The sequence below is a fragment of the Prionailurus viverrinus genome, chromosome B1 (genome assembly GCF_022837055.1).
Source record: "Prionailurus viverrinus isolate Anna chromosome B1, UM_Priviv_1.0, whole genome shotgun sequence".
Taxonomy (NCBI): domain Eukaryota; kingdom Metazoa; phylum Chordata; class Mammalia; order Carnivora; family Felidae; genus Prionailurus; species Prionailurus viverrinus.
In genome coordinates, this window is record NC_062564.1 from 52881751 (window position 1) to 52901558 (window position 19808).

Sequence of the window (19808 nt, forward strand, 5' to 3'; positions counted from 1 at the left end):
CTTACTTTCATTTGTTCTGATTTCTGACAGGGCAACATCTCCTCTGTATTTTTCTATAAAAATTAACTTGGATATTCTTATACAATAACTCTTCCTTATAAATTTGCCACTCAGCCTGACCAGTTGCATTTAAGAAATCCTGTTGGGAAGTTTGCTGGGACTGTATTAAAATGAGAGATTTGCTCGGGATGTTTGGAAGAAAGAATACTACTCTATTTTCCAATCCAAGAATAGAGTATCTTTTCCCATTTAGTCATGTCATCTTATACATCCTTTAGCAAAGTTTTGATAACTTTTCCATAGTGGTCTTACAAATTTGTTTACCAAAACAAATTTATATTCTTTCATCTGCAAATATGAAAACGTTGCCTGTTTCTTTCCAATCCCATTTATTTTCTTACCTGGGAAATTTACAACCTGCTGGAGGTCTGAGAGGTATGGCTCTTCAATGTGATCTGAATTTCCATCGCATTGGACAGTATCTCTGTAGATGAGGGTAAGAATTGTTTCCTTGTTTCACTGGAGATGAAACTTTTATTTTTGGGAGTTTGGTTTTTATTTTTGTTTCTTTCTTCTTAATTTGATTGACTGGTGTTCAGGGAGGTCCAGGAGAAAGCATCCCTTTCCTCTGCTTTCACAGGAAGTGTCCACCCCCTTCTTTACCATACACCCTTCTCAAATCCTGTCACCACCTGTCCCTCTTCCTCTCACTAGCCTTTCTAGCCTAACCCAGTGTTTCCATGGGTATACTTGGAAATTAATCACAGCAGTACCAAATTTTATCTACTTTATCCTTGTCATGGAATATCATTTAGATCATTCAGTGTTTTTTTATTCTTTCCTACCAAACTCCATTTTGCTCCTAAGCCAAACTATAAGCACATAGAGATAAGGGTACATTTCACACCTTGTTTATTCAGTTAGTTTTATTTTCTCTGTCCTTTTTCACTCTAGTCTAGGAGTGGAGATTTCCCTGCATCAAAGACTGTACAGAGCCTGGCTCTCAGCCTGTCTTCCTCCCATCCACACACAATACCACAGTTGAGTCCCCGCACTTCTCGAGCATATTTGATAACAAAGGTCTCGTAGTTCAATGCATCTGTTTACAGCTTTCACTTACTTGGCAGACATCTTAGGAAAAGTGTAAAGCTGCTGCAGGAAAACAATCTTAAACAATAAACTCAGGAGGGACAGTACTAGCAGTTATTACATTAATACTGCTTACACCTTCAGAGAAGGCTACAGAATGTGGTCTTGAGGAGAGAGAATTTTTATAGTTTACTCTCTATTCATGAATTTTTTTTAAAAAGAAATGTTCATTTATTTATTTTGTGCAGGGGAAGGGGCAGAGAGAGAATTCCACAGAGGAATCAACTGTATTTGCAATGTCTTTTTCTTTAAAAAATATCTGAAGCAAATATGGTAAGATATTAAGATTTGACAAAGCTAGGTGGTGAGTCTAAGAGTGTTGTTATATTCTTTTTTCTCAGTTACTGAAATACTTCATATTTGTAATAAAGTAAATTTGTTCATGTGATTTACAGTGTGAAGGCATTCAAGTAAACTAAAAAAACACAAAACCAGACTTAATAAAGTTCAGAGGTGCATATACATGTGTGTAAAAATACAAGAATGAATTGGAAGGGTATCTTCTAAATTCAAAATAGTGATTGGGTAAGAGATCGTGACAAGGAATACAAGGGATTATTATATTATTCTTGGTATTTTATGTAATTTCTAAATTTCTAAAAATCATAATTAACAAGATACAAAATGTCTAAAAATGTAGAAAATTTGCTAGCCATCATTGCCTCTAGAGAGCATGGTATCGGTAATGGTGGAGACTTTATTCTTCATGTGACATCCTCCGGTAGTGTTTGAATTTTTATAGCAGTTATGAATTATACAACTTAAACTAGGGGGGAAATTTCTTAACATACATAAATGGGAAGAATTACAATGTAGTGCCAAATTGGATGATTTTGAAAGGAGGGAGCTCGAAATCATCTTGTTCAAATACTCCATTTTTGAATTGTGGAGACCAGAGCAAGAGAGGTAGCATTACTTTGGTAAACATTTCCATTCCTGATAGCTTGTGAAATTGTTTCTTATTGCTCCCAGCCTTTAAGTTTGGTAAATGTAGGTTTGTGATATTGAAGCAATGGATGGACCCTTAACACTCCTACAGCTATGCTCCAGCTCCCTCTAGTGGCTGGAGGACCTTCCTCGAGACCACAGGGTATGGATGTCAGCCCATAGAGGGGGATTTGGGAAGAGTCTGGGATATCTTTTCACCTAATTAGCTGCACTCTTCTGCCTTTCTATGTCTGGCTTCCTCAAATAAATTTTCTTTGAAGACTGCTCAAAACAGCAAATGACAGAAAAATCACCAGTGCAGAGTAATTCATACATTTGATCTGAAATTAATCTGGATAATTTTCAAAGTAGGAAGGACCTAGATTATCTGGTCTAACACCCTCATTTACAAAGAAGATCCTAGGCACGGGCAGGTAAAATGTGTATAGCCCAGGGTCCGTTGTAGGGAAGGATAGTCTCCTAGCCCTGCTCTATGTGGTCTTTACCCTGGTTTTCCGTGTTGTTTTGTCTTAACTGGATTCAAAGCAGAGCCCTTCTGATTCTCCTTAGACTTCACACTTCATGCAAAAAGCTTGCAGGAAAACTAGGTGGATTAGCAGAAGATGTAAAGTGGTGGTGATTGAATTTAACCGTGGATTGATTAAGTAATCCTCAAGAAACCCCCAGAGGGGAAAATAGTCCCCGTGTATATGTTTCTATACCTTTGCTCCCCTCCCCTTCTAAAAGGCGTAAATCTCCCCTGAAATGCCTCCCTAGCATTCAGAGCAATAAAGAGGTCACATTATAACTCCATAAATCTCCCTGGCTGACTGGCTGGCTGGCTGCTGCCATTCCAGGAGGCGAAAGGGAAGTTGTTTCCTCTTGACAGCCACTGGGCTGGAAGGAAAAAGCCTTTTCCCTCCAGACCCATTGTCTTGGTCCCTGAGGGAGCTGGTCTGGCAATTTGTTCAGTGTTTCCTTTCTATCCCGCCAGCTTATAACAAGCTGGAGAGGGGTTTCAGAGTCCAACAGGCCCAGACTGACCTGGGTTAAGTCTTCTCAAATGGCCCCGATAGAGGGTCTGGCCAAAGCTCCCGCTCAGTCTTCCTAATTACAATAAAAAGAATGAAGTTTAAACAGGCTGTGTGTGTGTGTGTGTGTGTGTGTGTAACTGTGTATTAGAAACCAAGCCAGATGCAGTGGAGGCTGGAGCCTGAGCCTGCCTGTGAAAGCCTGTCTGGGGACCCCTTGAGACAGGAGCTAAGGCACTGTGAGAGAAGACCGTGGGTCAGTGAGGCTGAGAACCCACTTGGAAAATGGGAGGCCATAAGATGCCTTTGTGGGAAATCAGAAAATGGAACCTTCTCTAAATTAAATATAGTACTACAGGGCCACTTGCATAGCTGGCGTAGTTGAGCACCCGACCCTTGATTTTGGCCCAGGTCGTGAACCTGGGGTCATGGGATTGAGCACTGAGTGTGGAGCCTGCTTAAGATTCTCTCTCTCCCTCAGCTCATCTTCCCTGCTGCCCCCCCCCCAATAAAAAATAAAATAACAGCAACAAAAAAATAATAGTGTACATGAAACAGTGGTGATGTTAGGGCATATTTGTTTATTTATTTTACATACAAAATAATTATTTATTGCAAATAGGAAATAAATTAACATAGTTCAGTCTTAAAAAGATTCATATGAACATGTGGTCAAAAGCATCCCTGAGCCACCAGGATGTTTCCCTGGCAGCAATCAATATTATCTGTTTTTTGTCTGTCCTTCTAGAGATATTTATTATATATACAAATAAATGTGTGTACAGACTCTTCTCCCCTTCTTTTTGTAAGAGAATATCATATGTACCGTTCTGTACCTTGCTTCTAATATTTCACAGCATATTTGGGAAAAATTCCATATTAGTATATGAAAGATCTTTATTCTTCATGGCTACATAGTGTACTTTAATTGAGTTAACCAGTTCCATACCGATGAACGTACAAGTTGTTTTCAATCTTCTGCTATTGTAAAAAAAAAAAAAAAAAAAAAAAAAAAACCCACAATGAATATTCTTATATGTGAGCCATTTTACACAAGTGCCAGTGAATCTGTAGGATAAATTCCTGGGAGTGGAATTTCTAGATCGAATGGCCCACGCTTTCGCTAAGATATGGTCAGATTGCCCCCCCAGCCCCAGCCCCGGGCTGAACCATGTCACCCTCACCCACAATGTGGGGACTGACATTTAAATGACAGAGGCAGGTTGGCAGGAGGCCTAGAGAGGGACATTGACTCACCCCTCCCCTCCGTGACTCCTGACTCAGAGGGAGGATGCAGGACCAGCGTTGGACTTTGCCCACAGTGTGACTGGCAGACAGCTTTTGATTAGCTCATCGTGTACATCCTCACACTTTCTGGTCCTCCACCCTGGAAAGAGCCTTCTCTTTCCTTCTGTGGGGTAGAAAGAATAGTCGGTGCCAGGCTGGATACCTGAGCTTAGAGGAGGCTCCCCTGTGGAAGGGGAGGCAGTTGGGCCCAAGATAGAGAAGGCACTTTGTTTTTTGGAATGAGAGGATCCCAGGAAGTGGAAGAAATTAAGTAGACCTCTCCATTCCTCTGACTCTTAGGCAGAGATGGCTTTTCAAAATTTAACTTAATTTTTTACTATTTTGTAACACCTTTATTAATATATACTTCACATTCTGTAAAGTTCACTGATTTTTTTTTTAATTTTTTTTTCAACGTTTATTTATTTTTGGGACAGAGAGAGACAGAGCATGAACGGGGGAGGGGCAGAGAGAGAGGGAGACACAGAATCGGAAACAGGCTCCAGGCTCCGAGCCATCAGCCCAGAGCCCGACGCGGGGCTCGAACTCCCGGACCGCGAGATCGTGACCTGGCTGAAGTCGGACACTTAACCGACTGCGCCACCCAGGCGCCCCAAGTTCACTGATTTAAAGTGAACTTCTTCAGGGGTGCCTGGCTGGCTGAGTCGGGAGAGCATGTGACTCTTGATCTGGGGGTTGTGGGTTAAAGCACCACATTTGGGCGTGGAGCCTACTTAGAAAATAAAAAGTGTACTATGCAGTGGATTTTAGTGTACTCAGTTGTGCGTGCATCTCCTGAACCCTTGAGAGCATTTTCATCATTCCAAAGAGAACCTCTGCCTAGGAACAGTCTCCCAATTCCCTTTCCTCCTGCCCTTGGCAACCACCGTCTGTGTCCTTCCTGTCTATGGATTTGCCCATTCTGGATATTTCATATAAATGGAACCACATGCTCAGTGGTTTCTTGGACTGCCGCCTTTCGGGGTGCATGGTATTATTTTTATAACTTTTTTTGTTATTTGTTTTTTTAGCAAGGGAGAGAGAGAGGGCGCACACTCATGAGTGAGTGTGGGAAGGGCAGAGAGAGAAGAGAGAAAGAGAATCTTAAGCAGGCTCCACACTCAGCTTGGAGCCTGACACAGGGCTCCATCCCACAACCCTGGAGTCAAGAGCTGAGCTGAAATCAAGAGTTGGATCCTCAACTGACTGAGCTACCCAGGCGGGCTTTTTTTTTGTTTTGTTTTGTTTTAGTTGTTTTGTTTTGTTTTGTTAACTCCGACGTTATTTTTAACCATTCGTTTCCCCCCAAGTTTAGTGCCTTTGCACTGCTGTTCCCAGTGTCTTCTACATATTCCCCAGATACAGAGATGCTTGTTTAATTAAATGCTTAATTAATGAACTTAAGCTGTGTTAAAGGAGGGGGAGATCTTAACATAGTTCATATAATTGTCATTTTAAAAATCAACTCAAATTTTCCTATATTTTTTTTACTGCAGCTCAGTTTTCTTAGTCATTTCCCTATCTATGGACATTTGGCTTGTTACCAGTATTTTGCCATGAACATCTTAACGATGAACATTTTCTTTCTTTCTTTCTTTCTTTCTTTCTTTCTTTCTTTCTTTCTGGGGGGGATGGGGGTGTCCTTTTGATGTGTTCCAGGGTATTATTAGAGCAGTTTTGTCACTGAATCATGGAGTAGTTTTCCATATCTCATCCATCTGTTATATATAATTATACACACACACACGGTACACATATGAGAAGCCTCTGGCCCTGCATAGTTAACTCTCAGTTGAATTATATGTGTCCAGGAACATGGCATCTCGGTGGCCAGGCTGTCAGGCAGAGCGCTCAGATTAATACCATTCCATGGGCACTATTGCTGCCTTGTTAGACACTTTAGGGCTCTGCATTTTGTTGAAATCTGATCATGAATGTGCATTGAGTTTCCGTTGTATGCCCAGCACGATAGAGTGATTCAGCCTAAGAGCAGCGTGGTGCTGGGGAGGGCAAGGATCAAGTCACAGAATGTTCTGGAATCTTACATGAGTCACTCACCTTCTCTGGACCTTGGTTTCTTCTCCTGAATGTTCATGGAATCACCCAAACATCGCTTCCAGTCTTTAAGATGACTGTGTGCCACCTACCCTCCAGGAGACTTAGAGTCTTAACTGAGACAAGTCAGCACACAGGGGACCAATGATTAGGGGATGTCCAGAGCTAAGCAGTGGCTATAGTCACTATATAAGGCAGGGTCCAGAGAAGGGAGGGTACAGTTTGGACTCAGTACCCAGAGTCCAGAAAGTGGCAAACATTTTCAATTGCTGGTGCCTGGTCAGGGCTCCCGTGGCTGTCACTGAGCCAAAGGCGGAAGCCAGGGAGCTGTGAGATAGCAGTGGCCAACTAGAAAACCCAGCCTTTAGAGTGATTTTACACACTCCTCTCCTTGCATCCTGCATGCACCCTGTCTGGGAGGTGGTAAATCAGCCCAGTTTAAGTCACTTGATGACACTGGAGAAAAATGGCTGTAGGGGACCGCAGAGGGCATAAGGATCAGTGATGCAGGTCTCACAGCCAGAGTTCTGCCTAGAGTGGCCACACATCCTGATTTTAAATCTGTTGTTCCGGAGTAATTAGCAATATGCCCCTTTCCCTCAGAAGCGCCCCATCCTGGAGGATGAATTATGTGGCATCCTGGTCAGACCTGGCAGAAGAGAGGAGCACCAGTGGTTCCAGGTTTAAGAGGGTCGGTATGGGGGGTGTGCTTCAGGACGGGGAGTCCACTGGACACAGCAGCCTGTAGAGACTCAGGCTTCTGCATGCTAAGTAGCGTGAGCTCACGCTCCGTGGGCTTCTTTCTGAGGACCCAAAGGGAAGAACCTAGACTTCTCCTTCACTGAGGGGTAATGGACAGGAGGCAGGGAGAGGGAAGCCCAGAGAGGGAACCCAGATAACGCGAGGAGACAACTGGGCAAAACAGTGTTTGCAAAAGCATTTACTGTTAGAAGGACAAAATATCAACATTTGGTTAAGTTTTATAAATAGAAATGATAACACAACCCTGCCTTTGAGCATTCCCTTCTTTGCTTTGTCCATTTGCCTGCTTTCTTTTTTTTTTTTTTTTAATGTTTACCATTTTTGAGAGAAAGAGAAAGCACCAGCGGGGAGGGGCAGGAAGAGAAAGGGAGAGAGAGAATCCCAAGCAGGCTCTGCGATGTCAGAGCGCAAACCGTGAGATCTATGACCAGAACTGAAATCAAGAGCTGGACGCTTAACTGACTGAGACACCCGGGCGCCCCCTATTTGCCTACTTTAAAGATGCTATTCCAGCCTGTAGATCACCTGTAGGTGGGAAGGGGCTGTGGGGACCCTCTCCTGGGAGTCTACGTGTGTATGTTTAATTTCCAGATGTGGCAAAGGAAGTCATATTCTCAGCACCTAACACCATAGAACTTTTCCTAGCAATGTGGCAATCTACATCATTAATGGACCTAACTGTGTACAATGCTGAAGGCCCAGGACCTAGTCATGGCTGAGGATTAACTTTGAATTGTAAAGCACCAAGAAATTTCTCCTGGAGCTAGTGAGTGACCCTGCATTTCATGGGGAAATCTTTAATACTGTAATTACAGTCTCCCATGTGGGGATTCTTGAAGGTCTCAACATCTAATCTTCCCAAAGATGAAGGCTAGGGAGCATTTCTCAATTGGTATGCCAAAGAGCATTGAATCAGATGCGCCTTCAGATGCTTCTGTGATCATATGAGTCAGGAAGACAGAGCATATGTGGGTCCTGGACTTCTTAGAGCCCTTGCTGCTGACGTGTTATATTGTGACCCTAAACGATCTTTCATGTACCGATTTTTGAACTGTTTAGGTTGACACCGTCTGCTTCTGGGGAAAGGATTGGGTCCCCAGCAGGATGGTGAAGTCCGGAGCTGGAGCTCATGGGATTCTAGGCCCACGGTTAAGAGCCAGCTGGTCAGTCAGCGTGGGTTTGTAATGCCAGTTCTGCTATTGATTCAGTAAGATCTTTTCCGAACCACGTGAACCACGTTAACATTCTTCTATTGCCTGCCCTCCTGGGCCAACCTTCCACTCTGCCCCTACTAGGAACACACACCAGGTAGACCTGGAGGTGGATATTTGGGGGCTTCTAGATGTCAGGGGAGGGCCAGTTGGTCACAGAAAGGAGGACAAATGTTTGACTCTTTCCATATAATCCCTTCAGTGATGGGGCACCAATCACCGAGTAGAGCCTTCTTCTCGTCCTTCTGTTTGTAATTTGCAATTTCTCTTAGCGTATGAGGGAGGTATTAACTCTTGGCAACATGCTCTAAATATTTTTCTTCAGTCTCGTTTGTTCTTCAGCCCCTTCCTTTTGCTTTCTCTTTCTTTCTCTCTTCCTCCCTTCTTGTTTTTGATGCTTTTTCCTTCCTCTCAGAATGTTCTTTCTCCTTTTTTTTTTTTTTAACCTGAGTCACGTTCTTTAACTTTCCTTCTAAACCTGAAGCCAGGCTCCTAGAAGAACAACAGTGTTTTTTGTTTGTGTGTATGTGTGTGTGTAAAGGTGAAAGTTTATTTCCAGTGCAATTACAATATTCGCCTGGAGAAAAGTTTAAAGGTCTCTCTCTCCTATTATTCAGCCACTATTAAGAAATGTAGCATGCTAAATGTTTCATATAGATTATTTTCCATTTCCTTGTTTGTAAGATTCTAACGATGTTACGCATCTCATGAAACCGCAGTCAGAATGTAGTTGATTATCTCTGTGAATCTCTGGCGTCTTTGTCCTTCAGCGCTCAGAAGCAGAGGCCACAGACGCTAATGGCCCACTCTTGCCAGGCCTGGCGGGAACCGTTTCTGTTCAGCTTTCAGAATAGGTGCCCTAATCCCTGCCAGCCTGGATGCTGCTGGAGCTGTGTCCGCCTTCCCCTTGGCAGCCTCCTGTCACAGGCCAAGCCTGACGAAGCCCAGAAGACCAAAGGCTCAGGCTGCCAGAAAAACCTCAGGATCTGTTTGCTCCTTGTGCCCCAGACCCAGGCGCCAGTCCCGGGGACAGATCCAGGCCTGTCAGGAAATCCATACACAATCTCTGGTGAACTTTGGATGGGACAGCAGGGCTGCGGTTCAGCAAGGGACATATGGGTGGGGCTAGGGACTTTGTTCTTGAAGCCCCTTTGGCTCTTGGAGAAGTCTCTGGACAGGTACCTCCTCTGGCATCACCCAGGCCTTGGATCCCCTCTGGATGTAGTTTTATAGCATTGAATGGCTGCCCAGAGCATGGGCAATTTCCATTGTGTTTATGTGTCTTCTCTCCTCAGATTGTGGAGTGATCTAGGACAGCTAAAGATGTTCCCAGAGAGGTGGGGGTGAGTGAAAAAGCCTAGGTGCCATTGCAGTTTGTCACATTTAATAGAATTCCTTGTTTTGAATTGTGTATCCCCAGCCAGACGAAAACAACTTTGGGCAGGGGTCTTGCCCCAGTTGTGTCTGCTAGATCTCCATGTCCAGCACTTGCTACAGGGGTCAGCAGAGTAGACAGATGGCAAATGTTTGGGGCTTCAGTGCCCCCCACGGAAACAGTGGAGGGCCTGAGGTCAGATAGTCTCCACATCTGAGGGTGAAGGAAGGGGCTCAACATGGGCTCTGGCTCAAGACCCAGCTTTCTCTAGCAAGAGAAATCCCTCAAAAGATGGAAGCCCGAGGGGCACCTCTACAGCAGAGCAGAACCAGGCTCTGTGGCACCAACCCGGTGGGCTGGCACTCATGTGGCAGTGCCCACCGGCCTGAGCTTGACCTCCGGCAGTTGGGGGACAAAGCCAGCTTTCGGGCAGTGCTTACCTAGTGCTGCCAACCATGACCCCGACCTCTGATTCCTTTTCCTTGTTCCTCGTACTTTGCCCCTCTCCCTCTTCCTTTTTTTTTCTCCCAGTGTATCTAGGGCACGGGGGTGCAAGTTCACCTGAGTCTGGGGGCCCCAAACAGACCAGGTTTGGCCATTCCCCACTGACAAAATCCAGAGGCAGAGAGACCAATGGTGGCAAAACCAGAAAGGAATTTCTTTCGGTGAGGCCAACCCAGGAAGACAGTGGACTAGCATCTGAAAGGCGGTCTCCAAAGTGCTGAAAACACTTCCAGGTTTATATAAGGAAAACGTGGGGCAAAGGTCCGTGGGTCTGTGCAGGTGGGCAGTGAAAGTCAGACCGATCGCTGTCTTGGAGTCAGTCCTGGGCAGGGTCTTGCTGGCTGAGGGTAGTCCCTGATGAGGGGGTCCTTTGAGTTCCCAGCAGGGATGCGTTACCCTCAGGGTCTTCTGCCTGCGTCTAGAGACAAGCTGGAAAGAAGAATCCAACTAAAAAGTTTGAGGTCAAAATGGAGGCCGCCGAAACCCTCTCTCACCAGCCCTGGCTTGCTTAGCCCTGCCTGTGGGTGGGTTCCCCAAGATGGATGGAGCAGGTCAGGGGAGAGGTCGAAGCCTTTGCCTTTGATTGTGTCAGTTCTCTGTGGGGAAGTCAGGGGTGGGATCCTTCAACCTCCTGGCCCACATTTTTCTTTCAGGCACTTGGGGAGAAGTGATTCCTAGGAACACCCGTAATAAATTGGATGTCTACGAAATCAGGCTGAGTTTGTTGCCCTCTTTAAAAACCATGTTTTCTGAAGTGGGTCATGGATGGAGGTGAGGAGTTAGATCCCCTTTCTCGGGGTTAGGACCCAATTCATTTTGTGTTTCTGATTGCTAAGAGTCATTAATTACTATTGCCTATGAACAGCAGCCTTGTGACCTCATAAGTGTCCCCTGTGAACCACGTTGCCAGTTTGTTCCCTGCCCACCAGCCTCCAACTTGGTCAAGTCTGGGAGTGATACACAGTTTACAATTCTGAGCATGGCCCCAGTGGTTTGAGAAAAGGTCAGATTCCCAAATCTCCTAGCTCTTTTATCTATCCCCTCCCTCCTGCAAAAATCCCTTCTGAAGATTTGTCCCTGGCCTTCCCACTCCTTCTCCACCCCTCCAAACCTAACAATCATCCATCATTGTTATCTCATTTGGTGTTTACAAATCACTTTACAGCCATTGTTGTGAGTTTTGCCTCTCATTTGCAAAGTACTTTACAACTATTATTACAAGTCTTTTCTCCAACGTGGGGCAATGCTGACCCACTTCCGAGAGAGTTGAATTCCCACTGGCCTCTAAGTGATTGGACTCATTCCCATGATGCTCAGCACTGGGTAGGTGGGGCTTTCATAAGTGAAGGTCATAGCTATGCCCTTGGAAATCTGGCTTATAAACTGGCTTCAGACCACCGCCTGCTGGCCCTTTGGGAAGTTTCACCCAGTGCATTTCTTAATTTTTTTTCCAAGATTTTTTAAGTAATCTCTCCGCTCAACTCACAACCCTGAGATCAAGAGTTGCAGGCTTTGCTGGCTGAGTCAGCCAGGCACCCCACCCCCCAGTGCACTTCTAATGAAGGAATAAGAGATGGTTGTTACCAGGGTCCATGCTGCCAGATGTTCAGGCTGGTGTGGGGCTCCCTCACTGCCTATTACCTCCTATTACCTCCTATTTATGGCAGCCTGGCTGCTAAGCAGCAAGGTTTGAACTCCGTTCTCTCCTTCCTTCTGTCCCAGGTAGGGTGTGTGTGTGTGTGTGTGTGTGTGTGTGTGTGTGTGTGTGTGTGTCAGATGCAAGAGAGAATAGTCCCCACCTCCACCCCACCCCCATAGTGGACTGGGAGCTGCTTAACGTGATCAAAAATTTTTCTGGTTTTGTTTTCTGTTTTATGTTTTTAATGTTTATTTTATTTTTTGAGAAAGAGAGAGAGTAAGTGGGGGCAGAGAAAGAGGGAGACACAGCATCTGAAGCAGGCTCCAGGCTCTGAACTGTCAGCACACAGCCCTACTTGGGGCTTGAACTCATGAACTATGAGGTCATGACCTGAGCCTAAGTCGGAGGTTTAACCAACTGAGCCACCCAGGCACCCCTGTTTTTGTTTATTTTAAATCAGGTTTTTATTTTTTATTTTTTTATTTTATTTTATTTAAAAAAAATTTTTTTTTCAACGTTTATTTATTTTTGGGACAGAGAGAGGCAGAGCATGAACGGGGGAGGGGCAGAGAGAGAGGGAGACACAGAATTGGAAACAGGCTCCAGGCTCCGAGCCATCAGCCCAGAGTCTGACGTGGGGCTCGAACTCACGGACCGCGAGATCGTGACCTGGCTGAAGTCGGACGCTTAACCGACTGTGCCACCCAGGCGCCCCTAAATCAGGTTTTTAAAAATAGGCAATATGACATTACAGAATGGTGGTTTTTTTTTTAATTTTTAAGTTTATTCATTTGGAGAGAGACAGAGATAGTGTGAGTGAGGAGGGGTGGAGAGAGAGAAAGAGAGAGAGAGAGAGAGAGAGAGAGAGAGAGAGAGAGAGAATCCCAAGCAGGCTCTGTGCTACCAGCACAGAGCCTGATGCAGGGCTTGAACTCATGAAACCATGAGATCATGACCTGAACTGAATCCAAGAGTTGGGCACTTAACCAACTGAGCCACCCAGAATGGCATTTTTAAGAAAGAGAAGCCCAGAGAGAGGTTAGAGTGGGAGAGAGCCAAAGCATAAGAGACTCTTAAAAACTGAGAACAAACTGAGGGCTGATGGAGCAGGGGAGGGAGGGGAGGGTGGGTGATGGGTATTGAAGAGGGCATCTTTTGGGATGAGCACTGGGTGTTGTATGGAAACCAATTTGACAATAAATTTCATATATTTTAAAAAATTTTTTAAAAATAAAATAAAAAAAAGAAAGAAAAGCCCATATCATAATAACTGGCCCAAGAAAAACTTCCTTCCTGGTGGGCTTAGCTGCCATCACAATGGATATGGCATTTTGTGTATTGCATTTTTCATTTAACATGCAGGGTAAGCCTTTTCCTTTATTGTTACATTGTCTTTGCAATAATCATCTAAAATTTTATAACATCTTATTGAGTAGGTTGGATGGTACAAGACTTTCTGGTAGAAAATATGGAAATCTCTGTAGATTTGGAGGTGTAGGGGATTGTAGAGAGACATGGGATGTCTGAGAGCATATCTTTAGGAAGCATGGCCTTGACCTCCTATCCATTCTCTTCCTTTGGCTACCGTTGTTAACACCTGACCCTTCAATCTGGGTCTGACTTCTGCATTTCCTACCCTAGGCAAGAAGTATTTGCCATCCAAATCCCCAATTAGGTTAAGGTATGTTCTGAATATGAGTTGAATAATACGGTTACCCATTATTGATATTTTGGCTCAATTTGCCCAACTAGGTTATTAGCATTCTGAGAATAAGTTTCCCTCTTAGCATCTGTGACATCTATCAGAGGGCTTAAAAAGCCGATGCTCAGTAAACATTTGTTGGTGGTAAATATGTTATTTGCCAACCTCCAGTGCCTTTCCCTGGCTAGTAAAATAGTTGCTCAAGTGTGTAACCAATTCTGTGAGGCAAATGTGAAGGAATTTCTAAGGCAAACTTTTGTGTTGGGGTCTCAATGCAGCATAAGGCCAGTAACCACCACCCAAGAGACCTATAATTTCAAGGATGGTTCCTTCAATGAGATTCTGTCCCTGCATGTAATACCTTAAGTGTGATGAGAAGAGGACATCTCCCCTCCAAAAGAGAGAACAGATTATGAGATTTTTGTCTGTAGAGGCTTCTTTAGATAAACTAAAACATAGGAAAGAAGCTGGTTTGCCTATCTTTAAAAGGAGGAGAGTGCATCTTTATCTGTGAGAGCTGCATACTGGAATATTTATGAGCGAAATGGTAGAATGTCTGGGATTTTCTTTAGTTATACAAGACAGAGGAAAGTCAGTAGAGAGATACATGAGACCAGACTGGCCACAGCTTGTTGGAAGCTGGCTGATGATTAAATAAGAGTTCGTTCTGTCCACTTTTGAGTATGTTTAGCTCTTTCTGTGATAAAAAAAAAAAAAAAAATAGAGTAAGAGGGTTGCATTAGGTTTGGACTGGAAAAATGATCTAGAAAAGTCCTCCACTCCCAAGGCATGGTTTAGGCTAGACGACTGTCTTGGTTCAATTGTGAGGCTGTAGCGCCATCTAGTGTTTACAGCAGATCCCCACCAAAAGGATGACATTGCCAAAGCCCCTCCTTGTTCAAAGGTCCTTCTGTGAATTCCCTTGGCCTTCCCAGTTCCCTTGTGGGAAGGCCTGGGCCAAGGGAACAGGGTTTACTGGATCAGGGCAAGGTCAGCACATGCCAGTTTGCAGGTGGTGGTGGCTGTGATGGCGGTGATGGTAGTGAGGGTGGTGTGTGGGCTCATTGCTTGCCTCCCCCAGGCATGGGGAAGCAAACTGTGGACAACAGTTGCTGTTTTGTGTGTGGCTCTGAAAGCAGGTGACCTTGCTGGAGGGTTCTCAGTGTGACCCAGGTGCAAAAATAGCCTCTCGTGACTGTGTGTGCTCAGCTCCCTGGCTTGAGCAAATAGCCCCTCACACCTGCACATTGTTGACTCGTTGTGGACACACAGCTACTTGTTTGCAGGTGCAAATGACTGTTTGTATACCCAGACTTGAGGAGAGGGCCCCCCACCATGCTCTTCTTCAGCCCGCATTCCCTTAGAGCAAGTAGCTGGGCCACAGAGCTAGAGAATGTGGGATCTTAAACCTCAGTGCTAGGTCCTCGTGGAGGGAGAGCTCTTAAAAACCCTCCCTTTCAAATATCCCCCTGTTACTAGAGAAGATCCCACTCCCACTCTGGGGGTAGAACAAGAACTACCCTAATACCAGGGTAGCTGTACTTAGGGATGAAAAATAGGGATAGGATGTAAAATATTTTTCAAAATAGGAAGCAGGTGCATGGAGTCAGAGAGACTTCTGGAAGTTCTGAGCCAGGCTTTATACAGATCATAGGGAATAAGAAGCCCACCCCAGCCTATCTCACCAGGGCAACTGAAATGGGCAGAGTGAAATTTGTCGATTGTCAAATTCTGTAGACCTGGACGGTAAAGATGGTGATGTAGCGGGTTTGTCAACGACTGCAGGAGACTGACCATGATGGCAACGTGCCCGTGGGACTGTGAGCAACACTAAGTCACAGTTGCTTGCAGTGCGGGCCTTCATTTTATGCAGTAGGCAGGAAAACATGTCAGACCAGGATACAGCATATCAAACAGATACTGAAATGATGAAATGATGAAAATGATTTCAAAATTTCAAAAAATGTAGTCCCTTTGGTTCAGTAATTCTACTTCTAGGGGAGCACCCTAAAAGAATAAGCAGAAATGCTAAGATTTGTGCACCAAATGAGCTGTGTTTACAAAACAAAAATCGGAAGCTGGATAGTGATTGAGTAAAAGTTTAATAATAATAATAATAAAGGATGGCACATTTGTATGATGGATAATATACTGTGCTAAATGAGTTTACAAAGAATTTTTAAAAACTTTCATGTGTTTTATTTTATTTGAGAGAGAGAGAGCAAGAGCAGGGGAGAGGGGCAGAGGGAGAGAGAGAAAGAAGAGAGGAGAGAGAGAGAGAGAGAGAGAGAGAGAGAGAGAATCCCAAGCAGGCTCACACCCAGCACAGAGCCCAACGAGGGGCTCAGTTCCATGACCCTGGATCATGACCTGAGCTGAAACCAATAGTTGGATGCTTAACTGACTGAGCCACCCAGGCACCCCAAGTTTATGAAGAATGTCTAATGTGGGAAATGCCTTGGTATTAAGTGAAAACAGTTGGCTCAAAATTATATAGCTTGACCTTGACTAGGCACAAATATACGTCAATGTATAAAGTACTGCAAAGGATATAATAGAACAAAATGTTAATAACACTGGTGATCTTGCAGTCATAGGATTACATATGATTTGTATTTTCTTTACACATTTTATTTTCTAACTTCCCAGAATAAATTTTTTTTTTAATTGAAATGGAAAGGGATCTCCATTTTGAAGGGAAAAGGGAGGAAAAAGGTCTGGGCAGAATTCAGTGTTGGGTGAGACCTTCAGGGATACAGGCTCTGAAAGAGAGATAGGGATGAAAATCCAGGCTGCCGGTGGTCGCGGCCCAACTTTTCTTTTTCTCGTGACTGGGGAGAGCCTTGTGATGTCTGGGATGCCCGGGAGTAAAACTGTCCACTCCAGGGGTTGAGGCCAGAGTCAGGAAATGGGAGGCAGCCTGAGGTGATCCATCTCTTTACTTCTTGCAAGGAAAAGACATTATTTCTAGATTTCCCAATGTAAGATTTCTGGGCCCCAACAAAGAATGAATCCTCTGTGTTACTCTCCACCCAGTAGACATGTTTGATGACTTCTCAGAAGGCAGAGAGTGTGTCAACTGTGGGGCCATGTCCACCCCGCTCTGGAGGCGCGACGGGACGGGGCATTACCTGTGCAACGCCTGCGGCCTCTACCACAAGATGAACGGCATCAACCGGCCCCTTATCAAGCCCCAGCGCCGGCTGGTAAGCAAATGCCCGGCTCCTCGAGTCTGCCCTTCCCTCCTCCTCTTGGCCCCCGGCTTTCGGGCTCACACTTAGGTGGGAAATGCCTAGGTTTTGAATTCTGGACTTCGAGTCGTGTTTGTTTGTTTAAGTTTATTTATTTATTTTTGAGGGTGACAGAGACAGCAGGAGTGGGGGAGGGGCAGAGAGAGAGAGAGAGAGTGAGTGAGAGGGAGTGAGAGGGAGGGAAGGAAGGAGGGAGAGAGAGAATCCTAAGCAGGCTTTGCTCTGTCCGCACAGAGCTGATGCAGGGCTGGAACTCACGTAAGGGTGAGGTCATGACCTGAGCTGAAACCAGGAGTCAGGCGCCCAACTGACTGAGCCACCCAGGAGCCCCTTTCAAGTCCTCTTAAAAAGGAGGCGGGTTGAGGAGTTGGGTGGGTGGTTGGCAACATAGTAATGTCTCATCCCTTTAGAGTGCGCTTGAGCTACGAGGATGTTCCAGACCATCTACTTTAACACCTTAATTATGCAGAAGTGAAAAGTGAGGCTCAGAAAAGCTAACAGCCTTGCCCACGGTCACATGGCTACTGAGTCTCCTATCTGGAACCAGGGCCCAGGTTTCCTTGTTCCCAGTCCAGCCTTGCCTCCTACATCTCCTGTTTTCTCATCTATCCCATGAACAAGGTGGACTCTTCCTTACCCTGTTTCAACTGATCAGTTGATAAAACCCAAAGCCCAGGGAGATTAAGCAGGGTGTATCAGGCCCTCTGGCTGGAAAAGTGTTTGTAATGGGGTTTTTGGCTCGTGCCTCCATGGTCTTTTCTAGTAGAATTTTCTTTTGACCAACACAAACTAGCTTTCGTGTATATTAGGAAGGGAGAAATAGAGGGGTTAAGTCCTGATGCTTCCCTTTCTCTCTGGTCACAAGGCCCATTCAGTCTTTGATGTATTCAAATACAGTAATTGTTCACCCACCACCCATGGCTGGTACTGGAAGCCCACATTTATTCTACTTTTGAGAAAAGCTTTTCTGCCTCCAGTGCCCAGTGCTTGCTGAGGTCTTTGATGAATGACTGATAATGCCACTAATGCTACAGTTAGGAAAAGAATTCACTCTACTTCTCCTATAGCTGAAGTCCTTGTTCTCATTCACCACCCCGCCCCTAGGCTCTTTTTTTTCTTTTTTTTTTCCTTTTTTTTAATGTTTTTTTTATTTTTGGGAGAGAGGAACAGAAGAGAGAGTAGGAGACACAGAATCTGAAGCAGGCTCCAGGCTCTGAGCTGTCAGCACAGAGCCTGATGCGGGGCTCGAACTCACAAACCGTGAGGTCATGACCTGAGCCGAAGTTGACTGAGCCACCCAGGCGCCTCGTGCTCTGGGATTCTCTTTTTTTTTTTTTTTTTTTTTTTTAATGTTTGTTTATTTTTAGAGGAGAAACAGAACTTGAGGGTCAGAGAGAGAGAGGGAGACACAGAATCTGAAGCAGGCTTCAGGCTATGAGCTGTCTGCATAGAGCCCGATGTGGGGCCCGAACCCACGAACCGTGAGATCATGACCTGAGCTGAAGGTGGACACAACCAACTGAGCCATCCAGGCCCACCCCCACCCCCCTGCCGTGCTCTGGGATTCTTATACAGGGCTACGATGGCTGACCCTGCCACCCACTTAGGGCCAGCCCCTCGGTGCTCCCTGCGAAGTAGAAGCAGCAGCACTTGCCTTTTACTTGGACTTGAAGGGTTTGCCTTCTCTGTTGCAGTCTGCCTCCCGCCGAGTGGGCCTCTCCTGTGCCAACTGCCAGACCACCACCACCACCCTGTGGCGCCGCAACGCCGAGGGCGAGCCCGTGTGCAATGCCTGCGGCCTCTACATGAAGCTCCATGGCGTAAGTAACCCCACCGCCAGGCGGGGTGAGCAGCCTACCAGCGGCCACACGTTTGTTTCCGTTATTCACTTCTTACTTGTCTTCCAACTTTCAGATCATAATCCATTTTTCCCTTCTTAGCAAAGAAACCTAGATTTAGAAGGGACCTTCCAGGCTGCGTTAGTCCATTGGGGCTGCTGTAACAAAACACCACAGACTGGATGGCTTATAAACAACGGAAATTTATTTCCACATTCCTAGAGGCTGGAAGTCCAAGATCAGGTGCCAGCATAGTCAAATGCTGGTATGGATTTGGGGAAATACTCTCCTATATCATTGGTTTGCATGTGAATTACTGCAAGTATTCGTTAGGAAATTAACCTAGTAGTTCTTATTAAGGACAAGAAACACACATATCTTTTGATTTTGGCAGCTCTGCTTTGGGGAAAGTAGTCTATAAAACAATAAAAGAATCAGTACCTAATGATGTGTGAACTGTTTATTGCTGCGGTATTTGTAGTGGCAAAAACAAGAAACAGTCATAAAGCCTCCTAAAGGAATGGTTGACTAAACTATGGCACAAACTATAGTGTGAAATATTGTGCAGAAGTTTAAAAAATAATTAAGTCAGAGCCCTGTATCTTGACCTGGAGTAACAAAACACATTTGCAAAGTAATGTACATAGTATGACCCCATACTATGACCCCTTACTGTGGGAGTAAGGGTGAGTGAAACACACACACGGATACAGATGGGTGGGTGAATGAATACACACATACATATGTGTATAGATATGTACATGTGCACACCTGTTTGAGAATGTTTTAAAATGTAAGAAACATAACAGGCTGGTATTTCAATCGCCCCATGGGGACAGGATTGATGGTAGTGGAGTGGGAGGGGTTGTTACTAACTTCGTCTCATGAATCTAAGAAAAGATTCTTCATGAACATGAATTTTTTTCATGTTTCCTTTCTTTTTTTTTTTTTTAAATTAGGTGTTTAGTTTGAATTCCAGTGTAGTTAACATACAATGTTATATTCAGTTTAGGTGTACAATATAGCGATTCAACAGTTCTATACATTATTCACTGCTCATTGCAAGAAGTGTACCAT

General features: G+C 44.8%; 1 protein-coding gene across 3 annotated transcripts in view; it reads left to right on the forward strand.

Moving 5' to 3' along the window:
• Positions 1 to 19808, forward strand: part of GATA4 (GATA binding protein 4) — an 80277-nt gene that overhangs the window by 53247 nt on the left and 7222 nt on the right. For 2 of the 3 annotated variants that reach the window (XM_047854720.1, XM_047854719.1), the window contains exons 3-4: positions 16679 to 16848; positions 18588 to 18713. In XM_047854720.1, coding sequence (XP_047710676.1) covers positions 16679 to 16848; positions 18588 to 18713 — 296 coding nt within the window. The remainder of the gene's footprint in view (positions 1 to 16678; positions 16849 to 18587; positions 18714 to 19808) is intronic. The other variant, XM_047854721.1, reaches the window with a different exon arrangement.